Source organism: Triturus cristatus, chromosome 5_2, assembly GCF_964204655.1.
Source record: "Triturus cristatus chromosome 5_2, aTriCri1.1, whole genome shotgun sequence".
Classification (NCBI taxonomy): Eukaryota; Metazoa; Chordata; class Amphibia; order Caudata; family Salamandridae; genus Triturus; species Triturus cristatus.
This window is the reverse complement of record NC_140588.1, coordinates 450465987-450491515: the sequence shown is the minus strand read 5'-3', so window position 1 is coordinate 450491515 and position 25529 is coordinate 450465987. Positions and strand designations below refer to the sequence as shown.

The 25529-nt window shown below is 42.8% G+C and overlaps 1 protein-coding gene across 2 annotated transcripts in view; it reads right to left on the bottom strand.

Moving 5' to 3' along the window:
• The window catches only part of UPP1 (uridine phosphorylase 1), a 99128-nt gene that overhangs the window by 60504 nt on the left and 13095 nt on the right, over positions 1 to 25529 (bottom strand). For both annotated transcript variants that reach the window (XM_085607400.1, XM_085607401.1), the window contains exon 2: positions 16922 to 16985. In XM_085607400.1, the coding sequence (XP_085463526.1) occupies positions 16922 to 16977 (56 nt within the window). In that variant the 5' untranslated portion in view covers positions 16978 to 16985. The remainder of the gene's footprint in view (positions 1 to 16921; positions 16986 to 25529) is intronic.

Below are 25529 nucleotides of genomic sequence, written 5' to 3'. Positions count from 1 at the left end.
CCATTACCAGTAACAACAAAGTAAAATGTTTTTGTATGAGTTCAGCAATCAATCACATCACCTGTGTGGAATTCTGACCCTCTGCTCCTTATAAAACTGCTTAGGCTCAGTGATCTTTGAATGTGTTTTTTTTTATGGACAGCTCCTACCACAGCATCTCAACTGGGCTGAGTTTTGGACTTTAGAGTGACGTTGTTAGTCCAACATTCTGATTCTTTTGTTTTCAGCCATGAACATATAGATTTACAGGTGCACATTGGATCCTTGTCACGTGGCATGATCCACTTTTGGTTGAGCTTTGGCAGTTGGATGACAGTCTCATTTTCCTTTAGAATGTAGTGGTATAGTGAGGAATTCATGCTGTACCTAATGACTGTGAGGGATTCAGCTCCTGCTGCTGCAAAGGTGACCCAAATCATCACCCCTTCGATATCATGTTTGATGGCGGATATGAGATTCTTGTGGTAATACGCAATGTTTGATCTTCACCAATCATGTCATTGTGCAATGCTATCTGTCCACATTGTTTCAGTTGCCTTGGACTTTGTGTGGGTGCTATAAAAAATGTTTTTGATAAACAGTAACAAATGAACATGGATCTCAGGACCAAACTGAGTTTCTAATTTTACATACTGTATACAACACCGAATACTAATAACCTTCTTAACTGACATGGAAACTGTAAGAGCGAACGTAGTCTGCCATAGAAAGCTTATGAATGTTGGGTATTTTTTCTAAAATGAAAATTGAAATATGTGTGTGTTATTTATTAGATAAGTTTACATCTATCTACTGCTAGTTCGTGATGAGTAGTAGATGAATGTTAGAAGTGTATTAAAACATAAATACATAGAAACTTAGGATGGTGCACACACCATCACGATAGGAGTAACTATACTACTCATGAGATGTCATAATTTTCCAAGGATGTCTACCATAACATTAAGGTGGCACAATATGTCAAGGCCACCTTTATGCCAGGGTTGACCAACATAATGCCAAGGAGAGCACGATAAGTCAAGTAAGCCTACAAAAATGCCATTGGCGCTTTTATACTACGGACCACAATATGCCAAAGATAATATTTCAAGGCATTTTGACATGGCCATGATTATGCCAATGAGTACTGTGATGACCACTATATGCCAATAACATCATTATTTCATCGGTGGTCACCAGAACGCAGAGTGTTCAAGATTACATTACGTAAAGCTTATGCCACGGATGCGCCCCAGACATCCATACATTCGCCGCACACAGAGGGTGCCAAGGACATGCACACATGCTTACTCTTAGGAGCACACAAACAATACCTTGGGGAGAGGAGTTGGCTTAACGGCTAGGTCGGTCGACCTCAAATCTGGGGAACCGGGTTTGAGTCTCGGCAAGGACGCGCAACATCCTGTGATTCTGGGCAAATCACTTAATCTCCCAGTGCCTAACAAAAATGAATGTGTCCTCATGTAACACAACATACACAAGTCTGAAGTGGATTTTTCCCATTCCAATAGGAAGTGATGGATCTTCCCAACCCCCTGCAACTCTTGTCCCTCATCTCCCTGCAGCACGGCATAGTCAGGTAACAGTATCTTTTTTCCCTGCATTTGACTTCCGTTTTCACTGAAATTGCCCAGAAAATGGCCTGCTCTGCGATTTTTAATTTCAACCAGCATTTTGCTGTGTCCTTGATGGCTGTCTGAAAGAGGATACTGTCCTTATATAAGTGGATGATCTGGGTTGATGCTTTCTGAATGAAAAAGAATCGGTCTGTCTAATTATGAGATGTTGGGTTTTCCTTCGACCGGTTTACTACGTATTGAAGAACCAAACGTGATTTTCCTAAGTTGCATAGCAACCACGCATGCACCACTCCATCACAGGGACAACAGTCTCTACTGACTACCACGCCTGCATGGAGCCCCAGCCCACAGAAACCACACGTGCAGGGGGTATTGATTGTCGAAATAAAAATGGACTGCATCGATCATAACAGAACGAAAGTGCTAGCATATTCAAAATTAACACAGAGAGGCAACCTGCATCAATAACCAGGTATATCAGGACGCAGAGATCACAAGATTTAGTACTTCCCTCAATAACGAAGCAACGATAATATCAAAAGGTGCATGGCCATGGCGTGCATGGCCCCCTTATATAAGGTGGACTGTCAGCTCTCTGGTGGAAGCAGTTGTAGACCATAACTGCACACCTTGTGACGTCAAGGAAGCAGTATCCCTTTTGCCAGGGGAGACACGAAATGACCACCATTTTATGAGTACCCGCTAGTCGGTGTTCCAGGGACACCGTAGGCCACATCCTCTCCCTCACATGTTTCTGCTGCCGGGTCTCCTCCAAAGATGTGCAGATACCTCGTAAAAGTAGCTCTGCCGATAAATAAGTTCCCTGGTCCTGGAATCTATAGGTCAGGGGCAGTTGGCATTGTGTATCTCTCCCGCATCAAGAAAACACCCATGGGCACGGACTTCAACGCCCCAAGACATGAGGAGAGGCAGGAGTGACATCATGCACCCTTTGATCATTCAAACATGTCACAGGGGTGACATTTCATCCCACCTTTGGCCCAACAACAATCTCCAATTTGCTGCTGAGGGATTACGGGAAGGGCAATTGATGGAAACAACAGAAAATAAACCTGGGTTCTATAGCCTTGCTGATAGTCGCTTCCTGCTGCTACTGGCGTGGTCACCGAGACCTGGGCAGCGACAGCGTTGCCAGCAGAACCTGAAGGAAACCCAGGGGTGGGAGCCGATCCCCCCGGCTGCCCCTTACTGAGGTGTATGTTGAGGGGGCTGTGGCACAGCAGGGTCTTTCACTGGTTCCAGTCTCTGCTTCAAGACACCTTGCACATCGAATGTGCAACTTCTTCTCGTGTGGCCTGGTGGGATTGTCTGTACTTACAACACAGATAGGACGGTGTCATCCTCAAACCGGTTTGGGTGACACTTTTAATCGCCACGGGTAAGATTTGAGTTTGCTGACATTTGCCGGAAATGGTGAGTCATTCGGCGCTGCGCCGGCCTGCAAGGATGTATATGTATTTCCTTGAATGAACACGTTCTTAAGATAACTTGACTCTTTACTTAAATGTTAGAGAAACTGAGGCGTGGGCAGGGCCTGAAATGTGCTCCCGGGCTGTTTCCATTCTTGTAAATTTCCTTTGCACTTGGATGCAAACTGAAAGATTTTTTGCATGCCTAACGTACCTCAAATAGAGCAGAGATGGCGACATGTCCAGCAAGTCAGTTTTCAAGCAGCTTGCTTCTATTTCTTAGGTGAAAATTATTTCTATGCACTTGTTCAAAATTTGCCCTCTTCTGATTTTTAAAGCAATTTTAAACTTTGACACTGCACGATCTACAGTGAGGCTTTCAGACCTTCCTCTCATCAAACCCGCTGTAATGCCTGGATCATGGATAATGATGTCTACTTTAAACAAACATTGGCAAGACCAATGAATTGGTCTAGCTATATTGTGCTAACCTATGCACACAGAAGAATGCATTCACGTGCACAGACTATCTGTCCTGTGTCCACCTGCCCCGTTCTGTGCTTATTGTCCAAGCTTGTGGTGCAGAACCGCCAGCTTGTTGAAATAAAAACAGGGCACGGACGTAGGAACCACAGAAAGACACAACACATAATGTATGCTCTTTTGCGCAGCAGAGCATTTACCCGTGTTAGTACATGTAAGTCAGATCTATTGAAGTTGAGCCCCACCTGCCACTGCAAGAGGAAAATGTGTTCCCCATGAGTATCAGTAAAGCATCCTGCTAAGGCACTTCAAGTCACTCTTATCGGATTTGAGTGTCACAGTTTGAGTACAACCTCTCTCTTGGCCATTCCCACAAAAATGGAGCCTCAGGCCTGGTAAGCTTAACTGTAGGGGTGCTCTGGGGGCACATCCTTGCATACTTCACAGTTTGCCTATTTCCTCGTGTAAAAAACACCCTATAAGACACTAATCTTTGGGCCCTACAGTATCCACAAGTGTGCTGCACATTTCCTATGTTTTCATGAGCTTTTCTAGCTCTCTCCATAAAGAGGAATTCACATTTTCAAGGTGAGGGACATGGGCACCCTCAGTCACTACAGCACAAGAGGTAAAAGCACACCATGAAAACCACCACACATGCGCAACAGCAGGGGACTCAGGAGACCTGGTTCTATCGACCCGGTAGGTACTACTATAAGAGAACACAGAGTCGAAGTGCGCCAGATCAGCGCAGTCCATAAAGTCATTTTGATGGTCTTTTCAAAAGGTGTGTATGGCAAAACTGATCCCATAGCAAGTAAAACTAAGTTGAATTAATGCTTCTTTAGAGAAAATTAGATTTAATTGTACTCATTTAAAAAAATAAATAGCAAAAGGGCCACTTATCATCTTTAAGATGAGAATATTTGTATTACCCTTGGCAAACTCCATGAGTTTCTATTAATATGGCCAATATTACATGTGCTCATTGGTAAGTAGTAGCTGCCATTTGAACTTGATTTACAGAAGAAACGCGCTCTCCTCCAACAACATCTCTTTCACAAACTTCTGATCCAAATTGACCGCCTGGTCTTCCCAGCTCCACAATTAAGGATCTGGTTGGATGGCCAGCTCTGACCTACTAGCAGCAGGGGACTAGTTGTAAGCTTCCAGTGCCAGTTAAGAGCGAAGGCTGCACATCAGGCTGTTGCCCCAGCTGGCCGAGGCTAAATGAGAAAGTGCCATGCACTGCAGCCTTCATTATCCAGAGGTGGAAGCATTCCCATGAGACAGTGCACTCCTCACAAAGATGGTGGCCAGGCAGCAGGATACGCTCTTGCTTGGCTGGGCTATGATGAAAGCGGTTCTCAGGACAGGCCTGCTGTGCAGTTCCCATACCCTGCCTATTCATAAGACTATTATGGCGTTACATTCATCATTGAGAGATTCATAATGAGTACCTGCATGTCTATTGGTGGATGGCGGGCATGCCGCCTTGCGCGTGTATAGCAGGTTGAGGTGTAAGCCTGTATGGGGGTGTCCATAAGGTGAAAGGAAAGAACCTATCATTCCCCGATAGCAGGTGTTAGACCTATGTTGTCTATGTGTGACAATGTAAAGGGGCGATCCGTGGGCAGCAGCTTCTTGTCAGGGCCAGTTGGACAGTCTACTGAGGGTGGTCAGAGGATGGAGAATACACAGGATGCACCAATGAAATGTCTGCAGTCCATATAGATGACACACTCTTGGGTGATGCAGAAAGTGAACAACTCTGACACCAAGGAATGGCTGAAGGAGGTGAAATCAAAGCAACTATTGGCTGACGAGGGCTGACAAAAAGATCCTTTTAGTGTTTTTTTCTTTCTTTAGTACAAAAGCTCTGGCAGATAGCTAAATCTGCCTATAACCAGATCTAAAATGTATTCATTATTTTCAATGAGAAACCATTTTTCAAGTTCACCCTCTCTCTAAAACAGAATAATGGAAATAAAAGCCTTTAAACCTGTAGGTATGATCGCCCAGCGAGTTAAACACTTACCGCTTAGCTCTGTCAAACTACTGGGTGATCAGTTAGAGTTCATCCAAACCAACTCTTCCTTTCATCTTTCTATGATCATTAAACTGATTTGGTAATTATAATATTTACTATTTACAGCTCGATAAAAGGGCAAAAGAAGGGTACCAAGAACTAGAAAATACAAATGAATTGTTTACATATAGGATTGCATGTAGATTTTATGGAATGTTAGCCTATTTCTAAACACTCCGGGCCCGATTCACAGAACTAACTTAAGACAAAATCCTAAACTTACTACCATTTTGGTATTCACAGAAGGCTCTTACTCATTTTGGTATTCACAGAAGGCACTTACTCATTTCGGTATTCACAGAAGTTAGGAGTCCTAACTTTAGGACTCCTAAATGCCTTCTGTGAATACCGAAAGTTAGGACTCCTAACTTTAGGACTCCTAAATGCCTACTGTGAATACCGAAAGTCTTAAAATTAGGATTTTTCTCAGTTTAGGAGTCCTAAAGTTAGGACTCCTAACTTTACTACTACTAAATTGAGAAAAATCCTAATTTGAAGACTTTCGGTATTCACAGAAGGCATTTAGGAGTCCTAAAGTTAGGAGTCCTAACTATACTACTTCTAAACTGAGAAAAATCCTACTTTTAAGGCTGTCGGTATTCACAGAAGGCATTTAGGAGTCCTAAAGTTAGGACTCCTAACTTCTGTGAATACCGAAATGAGTAAGTGCCTTCTGTGAATACCAAAATGGTAGTAAGTTTAGGATTTTGTCTTAAGTTAGTTCTGTGAATCGGGCCCTCCGAGTGCATCAAGTAAGTGAAACGAGGGTCATTGGGGTACCCTTATTTACACAGAAACACACAACTGGGCCTTGAAGGGAAGTCAGGAATGGCACTCTGATCTGTGGGATGTTTTTCATGAGTCTGGAAATGTATAGACTTACTGCACTGATCTACAACATTGACGAAGAGGCAAATGATATATCTGAGTCAAAAATTAGACCCATGTTTCTAACATTGTGAGAAGTGGATAGTGGAGGGGAGATCTGAGACTTCTGGGTCGTTAAAGGAAAACATGTCATGGTCTTAGCCTTCCAATATCAGGGTATCTGCTTTTATTCTGCTAGAGAAAATATACTTTGTCCATTGTAATTGGTGGTCTTAGACCTTTCCTGATATTTGTGTAGCTCCCTGAATTGATGTTTAATTGGATTGGAAATGTGCATGACTGTCTAGTAGATTTGCATGTGGAAGCAAATTAATGTAGAATAGTAGTGGTATGGGGGCCATAAGGGACACGGCATTGTCCTTCCTATTGTTTCCTCTGATCCAATAAACACTTGCTGGCTTTAGTTATGGTAAAAGGAGTGAATCCATTGGAAAGATATGTCGATACACACTACCATTTGTTGAGACTTTCAGTAGGATTGCTTGGTCCACAGCATCACACGCTGACTAAAGATCAAGAGTATCAGCACCTCCTGAGTCCCTTCATCGACGCAGATCCTCCCTTTCTGTACTCACTTGGGCCTAAAGCTAAATAGAAAAAATAATAATAATAATAATCCACATTTGTAAAGCGCAAACAATCACCCGTAAGGGTCTCTAGGGGCCGTCGGGAAGATTAAGCAAGCTATTGCCCAGAGTCACATGGTGCTGGGCTAATCTGCCGCCGGCGCCGGGGATCGAACCGTGATCCCCAGATTCCGGAGTCACTCGCTCTGGCCGCAGCGCCACACCTCTTCCCTTAGTGTGAATTCTTAAAGTTTGTCACCACATTCTCTGTTATTTTGTTTAGATAAAGCAAGTTGGAAATTGGCTGACAACATCTTAGATCTTGTGGGTTGCTACGGGTTACTTCATGTGCTTAATGTCTATTTTTATTTAATAGGAACAGTTCCCTTGCATGGGGATGTGCTCATCATGCTTCAGGTATCAGGCGTGAGAATAGGCAATCACAGTTTCATTAGAGCTGCAAGGCACAGTTCAACCTCCAAGCTTGAAACTTTAATGTCGCAGGCAAGATTCAGTACCTGATTTCCATCAGTTTGAAGGAAAAGATGAAGGTTCTAGAAGGAAGGGCATAGTAACTGTTCATTGCTGGTTCGTGGATGAATGAGTATGAATCCTAGATGTTGTGAAGTCAAAGAATTTGTGAAGGCGCAGGAAGAAGTCATTGAGAGTTTCCAGCTGATAATTTCCTGATAGATGGTGAAGACTTGTTTTGCTTCGGTCAGTGCCTCAAGGAGACTTTACGTAGTAGGCTTTTTGGGCACATTTCATGGCATTGCGATAGACTGTCCTGTGCCTCTTGCAGTGTGCCACTATCCTCCTTGGAAAATTATTTGCACCACAGACTTTCTAGGTTAAGATGTCTTCCCGATAAAACACTTGCATGTTAATAGATTGTTGCAATCTTCTCAGCAGGACCTGATGGCAAGATGTGTTTTGCAGCCCACTCATTAATGAGTTGTATGGTCCTTATAAATTCTCCTTCTTTAATTTTCGGTTGAGCTTCCGCATGGAGTTGCTTGGGTTTTGGTAAGTTGGTAGAACATGTGTGAGAGATGGTGAAAAGTGAAAGATTCAACCATATATGAGGTTGCACCACAAGGTTTGTTGTTTTGATATGGAACATGAGCATGAAAACTAAAGTGTGAACTGCCGAATACATAAATCCACTAGCGATCTGCCTGAATCCCATGGCGTCTTGGTTCCAATGAGGTCTGGTGCTGGTTCAGAGTCAGGCTGAACATTCCAGATGTTGAGGTAACCAGCCAGTAAGAGTTTCAGAGCTTTGGTCTTCAGATACAAGGCCTTCCTGAGGATCTTTTCCACGAAGGTGGGATCTTCACCTGGGGGATGATATACCCCCGCTGTGATGAAGGGACTCCTCAGATATATTGTAGAACGTGCATTCAAGCAATCTGCAGAATAGATTAGATCTACACCTCTTTTTGGAAGTCTCTGGTTTTGTGAAATGATTTAAATCCAGGAATGATCAGATCATCCAGGACGGTGACTGAACTCTCTAAACTAGGTTGTTCTCATGGGCAGAGCGTGTGTTGAAGCGGCACATTTTTATGCAGAGGTGGTTAGCCTCTAGCAAGGTAGACCAGACTGATAATTTAGGGTGTGCTCACACACACCCCGGATGACTGATGTAAGGCTTTTGTTAAACTACTGGCACAAGAATAAAAAGATTAAATCATTTACTTAAGCAGAGAATATTGAGCAAGGCAAAAATATTATGCAATTTGTGATCATAGACTGCAATGAAGCTAAGGCGTAAACGCACGCCCACGGCTATGTTTAACGTGTTCGCAGTCAGTGCCTTCTTTATACTATGGCCAAATCACGCAATAATAAAAAATGAACAAGAATGGAAAATTAAAGGCATACAAACGGCAAATGCCCGTTCATTCATTTTGCTTGAAGAACTTACTTGCCAACACGAAGAATGCTTGTAATTAATGACACCTCATTAAACCAAAAATAGTAAGCTTTAAAATCTCTGGCAGTTTTGCCGGCTACATTTGGAGACAAATATAGCTTTGAAGTGGATCTACGATACCAAAGAAAGGATGTGCATTGTCTGTATCTATTCATGTCCGGTGATTATAAAATAGCATCTAAATAAAAATGGAAAATTCCAATTGAGCAGTCACAAAGTGTTTCTTCCGGATCCAGTCTCAGCAACACAAGATACCCAGGCCCATCGCCCTCCTTTCAGCTGGGGCTGCAGAGCCACAGAGTAAGCCGGTTTTAAACAGGTGCTGTTCCAGGACAGGTTTCCAGGCTCAATGTGGATTGAACTGTACTGCTGAGGGGTCTCAGAAATGAAGGGACCAGATGCTGATCCTCTGGCAGGAACGAAAAGCTGCCATCAACCAATGATGCAGAGGACCACCAGTAGCGGCTGGTGTCAGGGAAAAGTGGCGGGGTAGCAGGGGGCCCAGATGTCGACAATAACAACACAAAATATAAGAAACATAAAAGAAATGACCTGCTGCCCACCGCATCGCCGCTTTCTGCTCCTCTCGCTCCACTGCCGCACAGGCTGATTCTCCTAAACTCACCTACAGCCAATCCAGGCACTGCTCTCATGCTGCTGGCATGGATTGGCCTTAGTGGCCTGGATTTGCGCTCCCAGAGAGACTGGGAGCCTGCGCCTGCTCTCTCAAACCCAGCAACGTAGTTCAGGTTGGAAACATCTCAGTGTGCATGTCGGTTTGGCTGTACTAAGACGGCCGGCCAAACTCACATGCACACTTGTAGCAGTGCCCATAACTCCTCCATGAGTCATCACGTTAGCCCTGCCCCTAGGACTCAGCTCTGCAAAGAAAAATAAAATGATAATAAACCTGTTTTTGGTATCATTTTATTTTTTCATGTTTTGCTTCTCTGCTACAATGGAGGAGCCACCACTGAGAACCACCCTCTTGAGCGATTTGCAATGCATACTTACGGAGGACATTGAGTCAGCACACTATTCATACAACACAAGGTCCTGACTTAATACCCATATAATTCAGTCTCAAACCACAAATTGTGGGGAATGTGCTGAGTCCAAGATATGGGAGACTGAAGACACCTCGACCCAGATAAAACCCCATATGCCCTTCTACTCCATATCAGGTGCCCATAGTGGTTTCTCCATAACCTGGTAATGACAGTGCTTAATTTGTGCCGGTGGTTTCCGGTGCTCAGCAGCTGCACTCAATTATTAACACCAGCACTTATGACAGCCTGTCACATGGTGGGGCTGTTTGAGTAATTTAGAGATGAGCAAAAAAACAGTTGTTCATTAATTCAAGGTACATTAAAAATGACTAATACCTGCCTCCTGAGCCATTCTTGTAGCTCAGGGAGCCTGGAAAAGTCTGAATTGTCACACTTGTAGGAATTTGATGATTAGTAGTTGTGTATGTACAGTCGTTGGCAGCGCTGGCAGGGGCAATGGGTGGTGAAATCTGCAAAGGCCTGCTTATGAGGGACCTGGCACTTAGCTTTTTACAAATTAAGCACTGGGAAAGGGGACAGAAGTCACTACCGAGTCAAGCTGAGTGGGATAAGCCTCGGGTTACTTCTGGCCCAGCAGAATCAGGGGGTCAAGAGAATATAAACACCTGAAGAGCATATCCCAGTGGGGTCACGATGAGAGGCAGGTGGGCAGAAAGAATACAGGGGTGGAGGACATTTTCTCATTTGGGCATGCTGTGTTGTGTTTGCATGTATTTGCATATTTAAGCCACACCGATCGGCTTTGCCAATGCTCGTTACATTTGATCTGCGGAAGGAACCCCGGTGGAAACGATGCTCACGAGCCCTTGAGGGACTCCTCTTGCAAACAGGTTCTATGGCAGATCCGTGACAAAGAAAGGCGGCGTGCAAGGACGATCAAGGCTCGATTGTTATTAAGCCTCGCGCTGCAACTGGTACTATGGAGGGCGTGACCCGCCAGGATCTGAAAAGGGCAGTGTCGTCTGTATTTTAGCAACATTTAGAAGGCAGATACGTCCAGTTTCTGAAGACTAGTTTTACCGTGGCAGTGCAAGGGGTGCAGAGAGACATAGCTGAAGAATGTCGGGCTACAGTTTCATAAATGTACGCATTTATCATCAACATAAAGTGTACTTGTGAAAACACGTTCGCTCTGAAGGGTATCTTGGTTCTGAAGTAACAGATGCTCATTGTTACTCGACTCAACGGTACACATTTTATTGACCTACGAGGATGAAACGCTGGGTGGACCCACTGGGATACAAGCCTGTGACCATGATGTCAAACTAAGATCCTTGGAGCAGGTGCATTAGCACCCAGCTCCCCCCCCCCCCCCCCCCGTTTCCCCCCCTTCCAGCCCCGAAGCCACCAGACTTCAGCCTTTGCGATTTTGCACAGTGTGATCGTTAACTTCTAGTGAGGGGCAGACTTGCTGCAGTTGCATTTTTCTTCACATTGCCTAATCTGGATATACAAAGTAAATCAAAGTTTCTAATTTTTATTTCTCTTCTGCACCATGTTTTGAAAATCAGTTTGAGTAATAACTAGTAAAGAAAAAACAGTGTAGCTACTAGTGGCGTCTGGAAATATCTATTATTCCACTGGGAACTAAAGGGTTTGAAGGGAGTGACCGCAAAAGGTGAAATGTCAAGGATCAAACAAGGGATCAATTGAAAAGTGTGCATCGATTATCCCTTACTCAAACCCAAAATTAAAAACCCGGAAGGGAGGATAATTTCAAACAATGACGCTTTTAGTAAGTTTGTATTTTTCTACGTTTGTTAGATGTATCTTCACAGGGGGAATGGAAACGAGATAGCCATGGCTCTGATCAAATGTGAGGTTTATGTAGTCAGAGTATGTACTTTATGTCTGCGTGTCAAGTCGTACATCTTGTTGTCCCCGAATCACCGGCATAAATTGTTGCATTTTACATTTCTGTGGCAGGTGTATGTGAACCCTAGTAAACTGCATCATATGGACTCCCCTCGTCCGGACGTGTGTCCGAAATGTCGCTCTCCGGTTGCTGACTTTGCACATATGACGTGGACTTGCATTAGAATAGAGAATCATTGGAGATCGATATTTGGGGAACTATCTAAGATGGTGGGGGTCGAGATTGCGCCGTCACCCTTATTGGCAATGTTGGGGTATGTTCACAACCTTCCCAAATCCCAGCGCCAATTTATTGCTATAGCGCTACTGATAGCTAAGCGTGAAGTAGCTCTTAAGTGGGCCTGCATTCAGCCCCCCCACACTCAATGCATGGCTTCATAGTATGACATACTGTAATACCACGAGCGACACATATGCACAGTTGCAGCCACCGGCCTCTAGACCTGTCGATATCTGGCAACCGTTTCAAACTTACCTGTTAAATGTACAAGAAAGTAGCAATGTCCCCACACAAGAACTGCCTGCACCCACTGAATCTGTAGACACCTAAGGACCGATTTGTATTAAGTTTACTAAATATGTCATTGTCATTATTCTGTACATTTGGTTATCTCGCTTGTAACAATGGAGTACGGAGATGCCTCATGAGAATGTGCGGAGCCCGATATGACAACCTTGGACACCTTGTCATGTACAATGTCGTTATACAATTTATTCTTTGTGTTACTACACTGTAATGCAATGCTGCTATTTTTATCTCATTCTTTGGTTGTTGCATTTATTTTTGAAAATTCAATAAAAATGTATTTAAAAAAAGTAATATTTCTTGTTCAAGCAGGGTTGCTTGTGCAGCTGTGGATATAAACTTGTAACACGTCGTGCAGATGCAAAGTCTTTGTTGATCCTTCCCTGGCTCCCCCTGCCAGTGCTCCCACCTATACTGCCAGAGAAGGAAACCACATTTTGGTGATGCTACCTGTGGCAGTTTGGTGGGTGTGTGCTGGTGTTGTATTGAACATCTTAATTGTCGTAGAAGCTCAACAATGAAGATTCAGTTCCACGAAGAGGGTGTAGTGACTACCTAGCTATCCAGGCGACTGGTGACCCATTCCACAGTAAGAACTAGTGCAGGCATGGTCGCAGTCAGAATGCCCATAAGTAGTGGACGAGGTGGTGACCGGACGAAGAAGCATTTATATGCAGCTCGGCTACCCTTGGACCAACACCAGCTCCTTTTCAGCGGCATACACCAGCTGAAGCTGTAGGAGCTGCTATTTTTCTGTGGAAGTCTTTCTGTGCTGACCTCAGGGCTAAACCCAGCCTCTTATTATTCCATCAACATCTAAAAATGCACCTCTTCAAACGGCATTGAATCCAAAAGCCCAATATGCGTAGGATTGGGTGTAAAATTCCGCTCCGCATAGCAGAACTCCGCCCATATGTGTCTTTGACATATCTCTTCAATAACCTCCATGAATACTGCTCTCCCCTCCTAGTTCCATCTTCTAGTCTCTTCTTAAGTTCCTACTCTCACTTACTGTCTATTTCTTTGCCTAACTTTCATATGCTGTTTCTTCCTCAAGTCTGCTCATGATTGCGAGAGCATCTTGCCCCATCTATGGAATAAACTGTCTCTTCCCCTCAGTTCCACCCCATGTACCTTGCACCGTCCTGCCCCCTGGGCTCTCCTCAGCTTTGATTCGAGTCCATATCCCTACCTAACCCCATGTTACTTGTCTCAAGTTCTCTTGCACTTTCCTTCTCTGCTTCCTCTGGCTCTTGATTCCGCTACCATCCAACCTCGTGTTATGATCTGATTGTTCTTCTGCAATTTGCCTCCTCCTTGATGTCACTTCATTAGCCCTGGTTTTCTCTAGCCCCATCTTCCTTCCCCGCCGTTCATCCCTCCACCCAATTTCATTGATTACACACAGTTCTTTAGTTGCTTGTTGTTAGGTCGTTTTAGCTAGATCCCCTCTTTTCTTGTTTTCCTCTTTCGCTCTTTCTCTCCCTGACAATGTAACTTTCATTGCACGTTACCTTACTTTCATTTATTTAAAATCTACTTGTACATACAGATTTCATAATTTTATATAAAACAATATTGTAATTGTTTGTGTTGTATTGTAAAGCTCCCTTATTCTACACAGTACAAAAGTACTATATAAAGCAATTAAATATATAAATATTTATATGAATATATATATAAATAGAATGGGCAACAAAGGAATACCATGAAGCAGTCAATAGCAGTTTTCTCAAGTGTTTGGTAGGCCAAATGCTTAAGCCCCACGAGCCATTACAAAAATACATTTCATGTTAGAATTCCCAGGTATGAGTCATGAACACCTAATAAAGGTTGCACAAGGCCACAAGATGACTTTCCCCTTCATCCATAGCTAAAAACCCTCTCTCCCTGCACCCTAGTCTGTTTACAAAACAAGGGAGGACTTCTATCACAGGGTCCCAGAGGCGGGACTTATTAGCTTTGTTAATTCTTATTTTTTTGTTGGTCTTGCCAGCATTTTTTGTTTCTCAATGATAACCATTATGTATACTTCCTTAAACAAATCTATTACCACTCAAATGGCTTGGTACTGTTGTTACAGCATGGCTTGGCGCAATGATTGTTTGTACAAATAAATAGCCAACTTCTTGGATGTAAAAAATCACATATTTCCAGGAGTTTGCTCCACGTTGTAGAGCTGAAGGAGGTGTAAACTGTGATCCCATGAGTCACCTTCCTGGCCAGGGCCAGCAATTACTGCACATGTATGGTCAGCAAGACGGTTCATTGATTTAAATTCTCAATGTTAGCATTTGCAGTGATTTGGTTTTTGGGGCTCAGCTTTCAGTATGGTCGGAGCTGTGGTGGCCAGTTTCTTGTGGCCCCTTACCCTTTCCTTTTGCCTCTGTTAAAAACCTTGGAATAATCTTTGATAATGCACTCACTTGTGATTCTCAGGTCAATAAGAAAACAAGTGCTTGCTTTTTCCATCATATCAAAATTTTGAGAAATATTCTTCCTTTTATTCCTGTGGAACACAGAGTTGCAGTGGTCATTGCACTTACCACCTCTCACCCAGACTACTGCAATGCACTCTACTTGAATATTTATAAAACTCACTTAATAAACTCCAGATTATTCAAAATGCGGCTGCAAGTCTGACACTGAACGTTCCACAGTGGCAGTCAGTGAGGGAGGGCTTGCACTCTCTTCACTGGCTTCTTGTGAGTAAGCGGGTGATAGTTAAAGCTTTAAGCATGGTCCATCGGGCCCTGCACCAACACGGATCGCTTTCCCTGAGGTTAGATGGGATGGCCGCACCTTCCCAGTAGCAACTGTTAAATTGTAGAATACCTTGCCTATCCACATTGCTAGTCTAACTGATCACAAGGCTTTCCACAGGAATTTAAAGACTTGGTTGGATTCCCTCCCTTACGTTCTCCGCCTGTGGATTGCTCCTTTCTGATGGCAGTGCCTTCATGCCATAGGGCATAGTGCGGTCTATAAATCAAAATCTATCAAAATCAATCAATTAGCAGGCTTCAGATTTTAATCCTGGAAAAGCAAACCCAATCTTCCATTAGATTGCTAAATTGAGTACCATCAATTGGATTAAGGGTAACACTTATTCATTATTGTGCTTAGAAATGATAGCATTTTCAAATAAGATCTATACAAAAAACAAGCAAATATTAAATATGCTCCTACATAGGGAACACTTTCATCACACCGCAACAACAAACCATGCAGACTCAAACACACAACATATAATTTAACATCCCAAATCAACCTTCTGGATCATGAAAAGGCAATATGATGCAACAAAGGTTGCAATTTTGTGTGCTACCAGTGTTTAATTTGTGCCAGTGCTTGCTGGTGCTCAGCCGAATACAAACACCAGCAATTTATTATGACAGTCCACCACTTGGTGATGCTGTCTGACTTTTTTAAAAGACCGACAAAGTGCTTCATGATTCCATATAGTTAGAAAACATAACGAACTAGTACACCCGATCCATTCTTGCAACTCTTGGTGGCCTGAAATTGAGCAAAATGTCGCACCTGTATCCGTGTGATGGTTAGAAGTACGGCCTGGAACTGCCATATGGCAGACCTAACTGGGGCATTGGATGGCACGAGAAATACGTTCGGCCCTGGTATTTACTTTATACAAATTAACCACTGGCGACAACAACTCGGTAATATAACATATCCTTTGAAGATTGGAGCAGGCTGCAGCAGATGGCCGCAGGGGATTTACTTCTAGGAATCTAGAGGCACACTATGAAGGCTGCATTTTCCTGGTTTCAAAATACAGTTTTCTTTCTAGTTATAAATTGCATTTTAATATTATGGAATACACTTGCTCTTGTAAACGAGATTTGTGGAAACGAGAATTCAGTTGTTCAGACCAATAAGTAGTACAGTTTTTGCATAGCATCATCGTATGATGGACGTCAATTAGGGGTAGTTAAGGGAAGCGCTCCCCTGTTTGCCCTTTGCTACCCTTGGCTCTGCCCTTGCTACCAACAGTTTCAGGGATCATGAAGGCAACAGCAGGAAACAAACGAAAGTAAGTAGTGCTTTAAGAAGTTTCAATTCTAGGGTTTTCGGTCTAGCGCCACAGAAGCAGAGGATGTTGAGGGGCAAGTGCAGGGGCAAGGAGCCAACCCTGTGATGTCACTGGGGGGCAAATAGTTCATGATGTCACTTCCACTACCTCCAGCTTCAAAGTCCATGCACTGTGCCCTTTGTAGCCATAGTTCACCCACTGTCTAGAGTGATTGATCAATCATCAGTCTGGTGAAAATACCTGTGTACCCTTAAGTACGCAATGTGCACTTTCAGCTCTAGTGTTGTTAGCCACCTCTTTATGACCACCAACCACCCATTCGTTGGTGCTGAATAAGCCTTGACCACAATGTTATATTAGCCCGAGCGGCCTTTTTTTTTTTTTTACAAATGGCCTTCCCACATTTTATTTTCACACTCACTTGGCAGAAGATTTCTCATCTTCAGATTTCTTCTCCACTGTGGTACCAGGTGCCATTTTATAACCTTTCGGGGGAAAAAGGGGAGTCAATTAAAAAACAAGGCAAAAAGAATATTCACTGAAAAACACAACATCATCTCCTGGTATAATGATTCTAGGGCCGCAGGCCTCATTTAAACTTTGGCGGACGGTGATTCATCACACAGGGCGGATATCCCGACTGCCTTATTATAAGTGCCATAGCATATCATGAATTTGTAATAAGGCAGAGAGGACATGCGTCATGCCTGTGACGAGAACCTTGCCATGACAAATTCTAAATCAGACCCTGTGTACTGAGAGCATCACCGCAGTAGAAATGTATGAATCACTATTTAGTCATGTTTGGGGTAATGTTTATTTGTTGTCAAAGCCACTGATCCCTCGCCAAAGCAACACAAAGCCTTCATAGGAAAAAGAACAACCATGCCATGGATAATGAGGATGCAATCATTAACACTAGGATTACGATTTTGTTGTGAGTACCATCTATCACTTGTTTTGTCAATTCCCATTTCCATTTCTCCCAATTTCTTTGCACATTAACAAATCGATCTACTGATGAGTTGTATTGAAAACGAAAAATTACCTGCTCTAGGGAAATCAACTGCTACACTTAGGGGTTTATTTATGATAGGTTTGTGCCTCTGGAGCATTACTTTCTTTTGATGCTCTGGCGGCGGAAGCCTCTCTATTATATCTATGAGGTGGCGCAAAGCCACTCTGCGCTGCTTTGCATGGCCGCATTGCTATGGCGTAAGACAAAACAGTGCAAGTCGCTGACTTGCCTTACTCTGTGTCAAGGAGGCGTTCCATTGGCATTGAGGTGGGTTTTCCAAAGCAACACCCATGGATTTTGATGCTGCCCCACATTTACTTAATCATGCAAAACTGGGGCAGCGCCAAAACCTTATGCCTCCACAGAGCAGGCAAATGAGGAGAAATATTTGTATTTCTCCTCGTTTTCTCCTCTTTCCCTGTGTGCTGCAGCACACACAGAAAGAGGAAAACGCATTTCAGGATTGTTTGTGTGCAGGGTGCCTACGTTGGCGCTAGGCAGCAATCTGTGCGCAAGCGCAGAGGGAAAGGACAGGAATGCACTGTATTTGATAAATACGGTGCATTCCTGCCCTTTCAGATTGGCATTGGGCAGCGCAGCAAGAAGACTTGAGGCACTGCGCTACGCCAATTCCTCATAAATAAGGCCCTTAGTGTGGGGTGTTGACTGCAGTCTGGGCACATGAATTCTGTATAATTAATTAAAGTCTCTTTGGAAATATTGCAGCTCTAAGTTTGCAGACGACAAATACAGCTAATTTTTTAAACGACGGACACTGCACACCCAAGATCAAGCAAGCTCTCAGCTGACATCCTAAATTGTAGCCACCAGAAATATCTTCATGAATACATCTTGTACTAAGTTGTTATGCAACGGCATTGAGCTTTCCTGTTTGAAAGCAGGAAGCCTCGTATGAAAGAATGCTCCTTAATGGTCAGTAAAGTCATTTCCTGTACATTTTTGGTGGAGACCTCTGTTGTATATCTGTAACCCAGCCAAAAAGCTCTTCACTTTGTTTTAGATATTGTATTTGCTTTCAACATCACAGTGTGTATTTCAAGAAGTCACCTGATGATAAGTCAAGTCCTTAATGCAAGTGAAGGCAGTCGCCTTATGTTACCTCAAGAGCGCTGTTTTACAGCGGTAAGCTGTAATTACTGAAGGGTATCGTTACATCATGGCTGGCCACGAATCCTCTGTTTTGTGCAGTATGCCATATTTAAGGGTGGCAGAATCCTGGCTGACAGTGTAAAGATACAGTGGGTGCTGGGGGCAATAGACTAGCAATTGTAACACCAGCTCAGCCTGCTTCCATGGAAGAAATTCCTCCATGGAAATACTTCGATGGGCTGAGTGCCTGGTTAGAGCATATTTTATGGCAGATGGAGGACATTGTTTCATCTTCCAGTTGTACTTTTAAGTTCTCAAGCATGTCACTGATGGCAGACATAAGACGTTGTTTTATCTTTCCATTTAACCTTTAAGTTCACCAGCACCTCGGGGATGGCAGATGTAAGACGTTGTTACATCTTCCAGTTGTCCTGTTAAGTGTGTTAGTGATCCAGCATATTCTGGCCGGCATAGCTTTACTTTAATATTTATTTACTTTCTATCTCAGTGCTCAGAACTTTACTCTTGGTCCTCCGATGGACCTTTTTTTTATCGCACTGAGGGGTAGGAGTTGTTAGGGTGCTCATTCTTTATCCATTCAATTAACAATGCAACCAACTTGGCCACACAATGAGGACCAGAAATCGGTAGCCAAGATCAAGGGTGTTTATTACAAATTAGTGATGAGATTCAAATAAATCACTCCTAAGACCATGATATAGAAATATAATATTGGAACAGGGAGACCGAGTCCCCTAAAGAAATTAAGCCGAATCAATATGAAACATACAACAATCTTCAAAAAAGCGATGCACGCTTGTAACATCAATACATGATGGTCAGAAAACAATCTCAAACTCAGGAGGCCTAAGAACTCAGCAAGTGACACAACATAATCTACAGCTCCAGGGCCAGACACTAAGCATCAATGAGTGAATTGTTCTCAGAATCCCTCACACTTTAGGAGTCTACTGATGACAGGATCTAATGAATCAAAAGTGATAATATGAACGGAATAAAAACAGATTGCGACTCTATAGAAGGTTGGGTTGATGCTACTGCCAGGCTATTGTTACATTATCTCTGTTTACTTTATGATTTACTCCTCTTTAAATCCAAGCCGAACCTTAGAAACCTAGTTCAAACCTCAAGCTTGAATATAAGAGCCCTGTAGGGTACCATGTTCTATTTCGAGACACCCCACATCGCTCCATTGATCTAGAGGGGTCATCAGCTGTGCAATTGCCTTTTATTATCTGTGACCATTCTGATCTAAAAATAAGCACAGGAAAGAGAGAGGTCACACAGATTTTCTCAAAACGGATCCTCCCTCTCCCCTGTCAATCATAATCTACTGAACAGACACAACCAGGCAGCTTCTGATGCTGAAAGCGTATGTCTACAGAAGAGGCTGACCTCATCTGCCCTTAGAGCACCACATGTCCAGTCCATCATAAGCACCACCTTTTCTGAGTCCACACTTCCTAGCAGGTGGCACAGTCCTCAGAGACTGAAGGTAGGAAGGCTTCATTTTGATTTTTTTTTCAAAGCCAGCCAAGAATATAAAATTAGGCAACTCAATTTGCATTTTCTTTGCATTTGGCTCTCGCAAAAAAACAGTTAAAAGATTTTTCTAGATTTGTTCAAGGATAAAAATGAGTATGCACACTTTAAACTTCTCTTGTATTGGGCCATCTCTGGTGAAACTGTGCCTGCCTAAAAACTGTTAAGAGCCATGTTATGGTACTTGACTGTTCTTAAAACTTATATGTAGTCAAGTGGTTGCCGTGCCTTTGATTTCAAGTATCAAATTTACAGGCCTACTGTGAAATCCTCCCTGGAGAATAGACGCAGACAGAATCCGCTGTTTGTCGTGTCTAGTTCTGCTGCATATGAGATGACAGACTGATTCAATAGGTGTTTTCTGTATTTCCCACATTGAGCATCTTCATCTGAGAGGACCACTATTTTTAGTCAATACTCTGGCTGGATTTAGTGCTTCAAAAGGTGATGGGGGTGGAATTCATGAGTAAATCTATATTGTCCTGAATAGGCCCTCATGTATTTTTGACAATCAGAGACCTAAACATCAAGGTGCATTCTGATGTTATATACTGAAACAATGTACTTTACAAATTGTAATGACTCTGGATTATGAAAGGACATGTATTTTAAAAAGCAGAAGACTGACATATATGTGTGTGCATGGTATTACATTCTAAAATATTTCAATGGGGTGTTTTGTTGTTAGTTGAGATGCACATGTGCTAACTCCTGTTCCCCTTAGGATCTAAATATTAGAGAGTTGAGGGGTTTTAATTTTGTAAATAATGGATAAACTTTTGCTAAATAAAATTAATTGAAATAATGTTGCAAATTGATGTTCCAGGACATATTTATAGCCTCTTCAATACTAGGTTTGATGTGTGGGGTGCCAGACTCATGGCAGGTGGTCTTGAATTCCCTGGGTGGGTGATGTCCCCTCAGCCGACAGGGAGACTAGCAGGCCTTGGCGCACAGTCCTGGGAACAGGCAGAAGTCTTGCAGAGCTTCTCCTTCTCACATAGCCCTATTGGCTGCTTGACAGTTGACAATTCTGGGGGTCTCAATCTCCCCTTGTTATATTTTTAATCCCCTAAACAGACCCTTAAATCCTGTTCATAGGTATGTCACTTTGATTAAAGATAGAGAACAAGCTCTGTAGTTTAGTCAATCAATTCTGTTAAAGAGGTGGAGGTAGCCATATCTGAAGGTATCTGCCTCAAAGTGACCAGACAAGGTCCCCCTAGACCTGTTCAAGGATAACCCCAACCACTGGGCACCTTTTCTGATAAATACCTTTAGGGCTTCTATCACACGTCCCATCCCTGTCTCATGGAAAGTCTCTATAGTGGTCCCTATCTTCAGGAAAGGGGATAGGAATGATCCAGCCTAGAAGAGTGGGCCTTTACAAACAATGTGCTTTCTAAAACCCAATACAGTTTTAGACGGGGAATGGGCACAACAGAACATTGTCTGAACCTGTCACGGCTAGTCAGTATATACACCAGGTCCATGAAGTGGTCCTTACATCTGGCCCTCATGGATCTATCTAGTGCATTTGATACTGTCAGTTGTGACAGACTGTGGAATATGATGGGAGAGATGGGGGTGGAGTAACCCCTTGTTGTCCTGTTGCGCAGGCTACACTGTAATAGCGCGAGGAAAATACATTATGGCAACGATTGTGAGAGAACAGAACCAATTGTCTCGACGATGGGGGTTTGCCATAGCTGTAAATTGGCCTTTTTATTTCTCATTCATATAAATGGCTTAGAGGCCCATCTATTGAAAAAAGGTCTAGACTACCCAAAATCTGGTCAAAACTTTGTCACAACATTACTTTATGCCGATGACTCTGTCCTTCTTACAAGGACAGCCATGAACCTGGAGAGATCCATAGATGCCTATGTAGACTTTATGTCTTCTCTAGACTTAAAAGTGAACCACAAAAATGTGCTTGTTATGGTGTGTGGCCCCAAGTTAACTAAGTCAAGATCGAGGGCAATCAGGTTGAGAAAGTTCAGGATTTTTCTTACCTATGGAATCTTTTTAACACCCAGTTATCATGGGACCCCCTGCTGACCCTTAGGGCACAGCAATCGACTAGAGCCATGGAGGCACTATTCTGTTTTGCAGCAAAATTAGAGCACAAGCCTATTAAAGAAATGGTCACTCTCTATAAAACTAAATGCCTCTCAATCACTACTTATGGGTCTGGAGTGTGGGGTTTCAGCAATTGTGGAAAACTCCAAGTAGTGGTAAAGAATTTTATTAGAGAGCTTTTGATGGTCCCTAAAAGTGCATCAATATCTCTTTGGCACTCGGAACTAGGCCTTGAGAATATCACGTAGCGCATTAGACTTGCCCCTTTGTTATTATGGGTGAAATACTGGAGCTGGATTTTACAAGCTCCATTATCATGGATTGTATTTCCTTGGCCAACACTGACAGGGTCCCCTCACTCGGTTATCTGAAACGTGCATTCAGCGAACTGGGTGCAATAGAATTCTTCAATTACCCCGGTAATATCCCACCTCAAGCAAAGTCTCTTATAAAGCCCTTATATGGTTCAATGTACAGTGCATGCCACAACCAGCAAATAAACCTGCAAAGAGTCTCGAACATGGGCAATTATAGTGTTCCCACTAAGCAAATGCAACAATACTTATATCTTTTTCTGCAGCCTCAACACAGATTTTATCTAACCAGATTTCACTTAAGCATGCTGCACTTTTTGGTAGCCTTTCCTAATCAAGGTGGTTGATACAACTACCTTCCGCCCAGCCCATGTAATAACATGGCAAAACAATCTACCCTACACTTAGTTTTGTTCTGGGCATTGTAAAAAAAATTGAGATCCATGTTTTTGCTTCTGATACTGAGGCCGTGCTGCCCTTGTTCTTATAAAGAAAGTTTTAGTCACTTACAGTCGCTCTACTCCTTTGATATCTGCATTGCAGTCTTAGACCTTATAAGAGGAGCCCTCATAATACAAAAATGATACAGATAATTGAGTGCATCAATTCATAGCACACGCTACAGCGCTAGTTCTTCTCTCCTTTTGCATATGCACTTTATCTTTCTCGCAGGAGGGAAATGGGATTTTGATGAGGCTATGACAGATGTGCCAAGAAATGTAAATTTGAATAATTCTATTGAGTTGCCATGTTGCTTCTTATCTTATTTGTTATTATTCCCCAAGGCTTTATAAAATTTAGTAACCTTTTAATGATCTTGAGTATCTTACTTAAATTATGTATTTTTACTTCATGACACATTTTATATTGAATGCACTGTCATTTCTGTGCTTTTATGATTTGCTTGCCAAATCAAATAACTTTTATGATTGATTGATTGATAGTCCATTTCCAGGCACCAAAGGTGATTTTAGAGTCTGAGTCTTTGAAGTTTATGTTGAGGGTCTGCTACCTTTTGAAGCGCCTGCTCCTTTGTTCTCTCTTACTACTGAAAGCAGTCTGTCATAGCAGGTGTGACTCCAAATCTGATAGCCCCACAACACAGGCCACAGGAGTGACTAGAGACTTTACATCGGGATGTCCGCCACAGTGATAAGTGTATCAAAAGGTTACCCCTAGGCCTCAACCCTAGTCTTTATGATTCTCTTATCAGCTCCATCTCCTTCCTGAGATGTGCCCGGGCCCCTTCCTTGTGACCTCTCTCTGAATCAAAGAGCACCCTTTGAAATGTACTGGAGAACCTGGCTCTCCCTTCCTCTAGTGTGTCCCACCCAGCTCACAGGAATGCAGCAATACACAAATCCAACTGGAGGGATTACTATACTTCCTCTCCTCATGTTTTACCATGCAGCCCTGGATCTCATAAAAAGGAACTCAGAGTATTCCATGCAATGTACTGCTCACAGGCACAATACACCCAGAACATTCATATAACATGCACACAAAGAACAGTCCTGCATTATCCTTGTATTGACCCATTCAAAGGCATGTATACACCCAGGACATGTAGATCCCACATGCGCTGAGCAGCACTACTCACCATACCGATGTGGGTCAAGGGTGATTTAAGCACAGACATTTAAGTGAGTGAACCTTTAGGCCTCACAAAAGTGATACAGGTAAAAAGGACCTGTTCACTCCTACTGATTACTACACAGAATGCTGCCACTACTGCACTCGTTCTGCCTAACTCCCGGTAAAGGCAGTAGCCTTTCCCCACTATGAGTGTAGTGCTTTGGGTGCCTCTCCCAGTCCAACAAGACCGCAATCCATGAGACAAGCCAATTTCATGAAGCACACACATGATCCGTGTTTGCCTATGACAATAAAAATCAGCATCAGGGATCCAGACGTCAGTACAGTTGGGGCACTCAGTGCCAGGGTGCTCATACATTACCATGCAGGGTTCTTTTCTGTCCCAACACCCGGTGTTGAAATTTGTAGTGGAGCAGTTTGTGTCTAAAGTTTATGGATATAAATCCCATTTATGTCTACTAATGTATGTGACTATGACTCGTCAAGACCTTTCTAACTGGACATGAGTTTACAATATATATTATATATTAATTGGTGACCATATTTAACTTTTTTTCTGTCTTTTCTTTCTGTGTCTACATTCTCACATGATAGGAATACAGGTTTACTACACGACTTAATGAGACAATACACTAGATTGCTACAACACAGGTTATTTGCAGTGGTTGCGCCTTACAGGTTTATTATTACGGTACATAATCAATTACGGTTCATTTGTGTACGGGTAGGGTCGATAAGGGTGGATTGGTTCCACACTAATTGGATTGCTCAAGCCACCTCGGAGTCTTTTGGTGGGGCGCTTTTATTTTTTCTAGTACGATCGGATGGCATATTTCATTTTATGTGATGGATTAGAGATTATATACCGTACTATGCCTTAGAGGACAGAGCTTGACTTTTGTGTACATTGCATTGTCACATGCAAGATTTTAGCCTTCTCAATATGGCGTGGGTTCAATACTTCAGAATGAGACACTTTTCGTTCCAGCCCTTTTGAGCTCAGATATGTTCATATGACCGCGACTCTCTACAAACGCAAACAATTTTGAACGTTTGGTTTACTTCTCGGAACGGACTGATATGACGGCTGCTTTCTAATAATACGGGGTAAGAAAATGGAGGTATTGCTCTGCTATATACAAAACAGGACCTATTTGGTACCTGGTACTATTAGTGGAGAGATTGAGAATGTATTTTAACTCACTTTATTGACTAAGGGAGTTACTTGCTGTTGTATTTGTGTTCTTGGATTGATAAAATTCAGGATACAGATTTCATTACCTTAGCAATACGTGGCTTAGCTATGAAATTGGTGACTAAAAGTGGGGCGAAATACATATACGTCA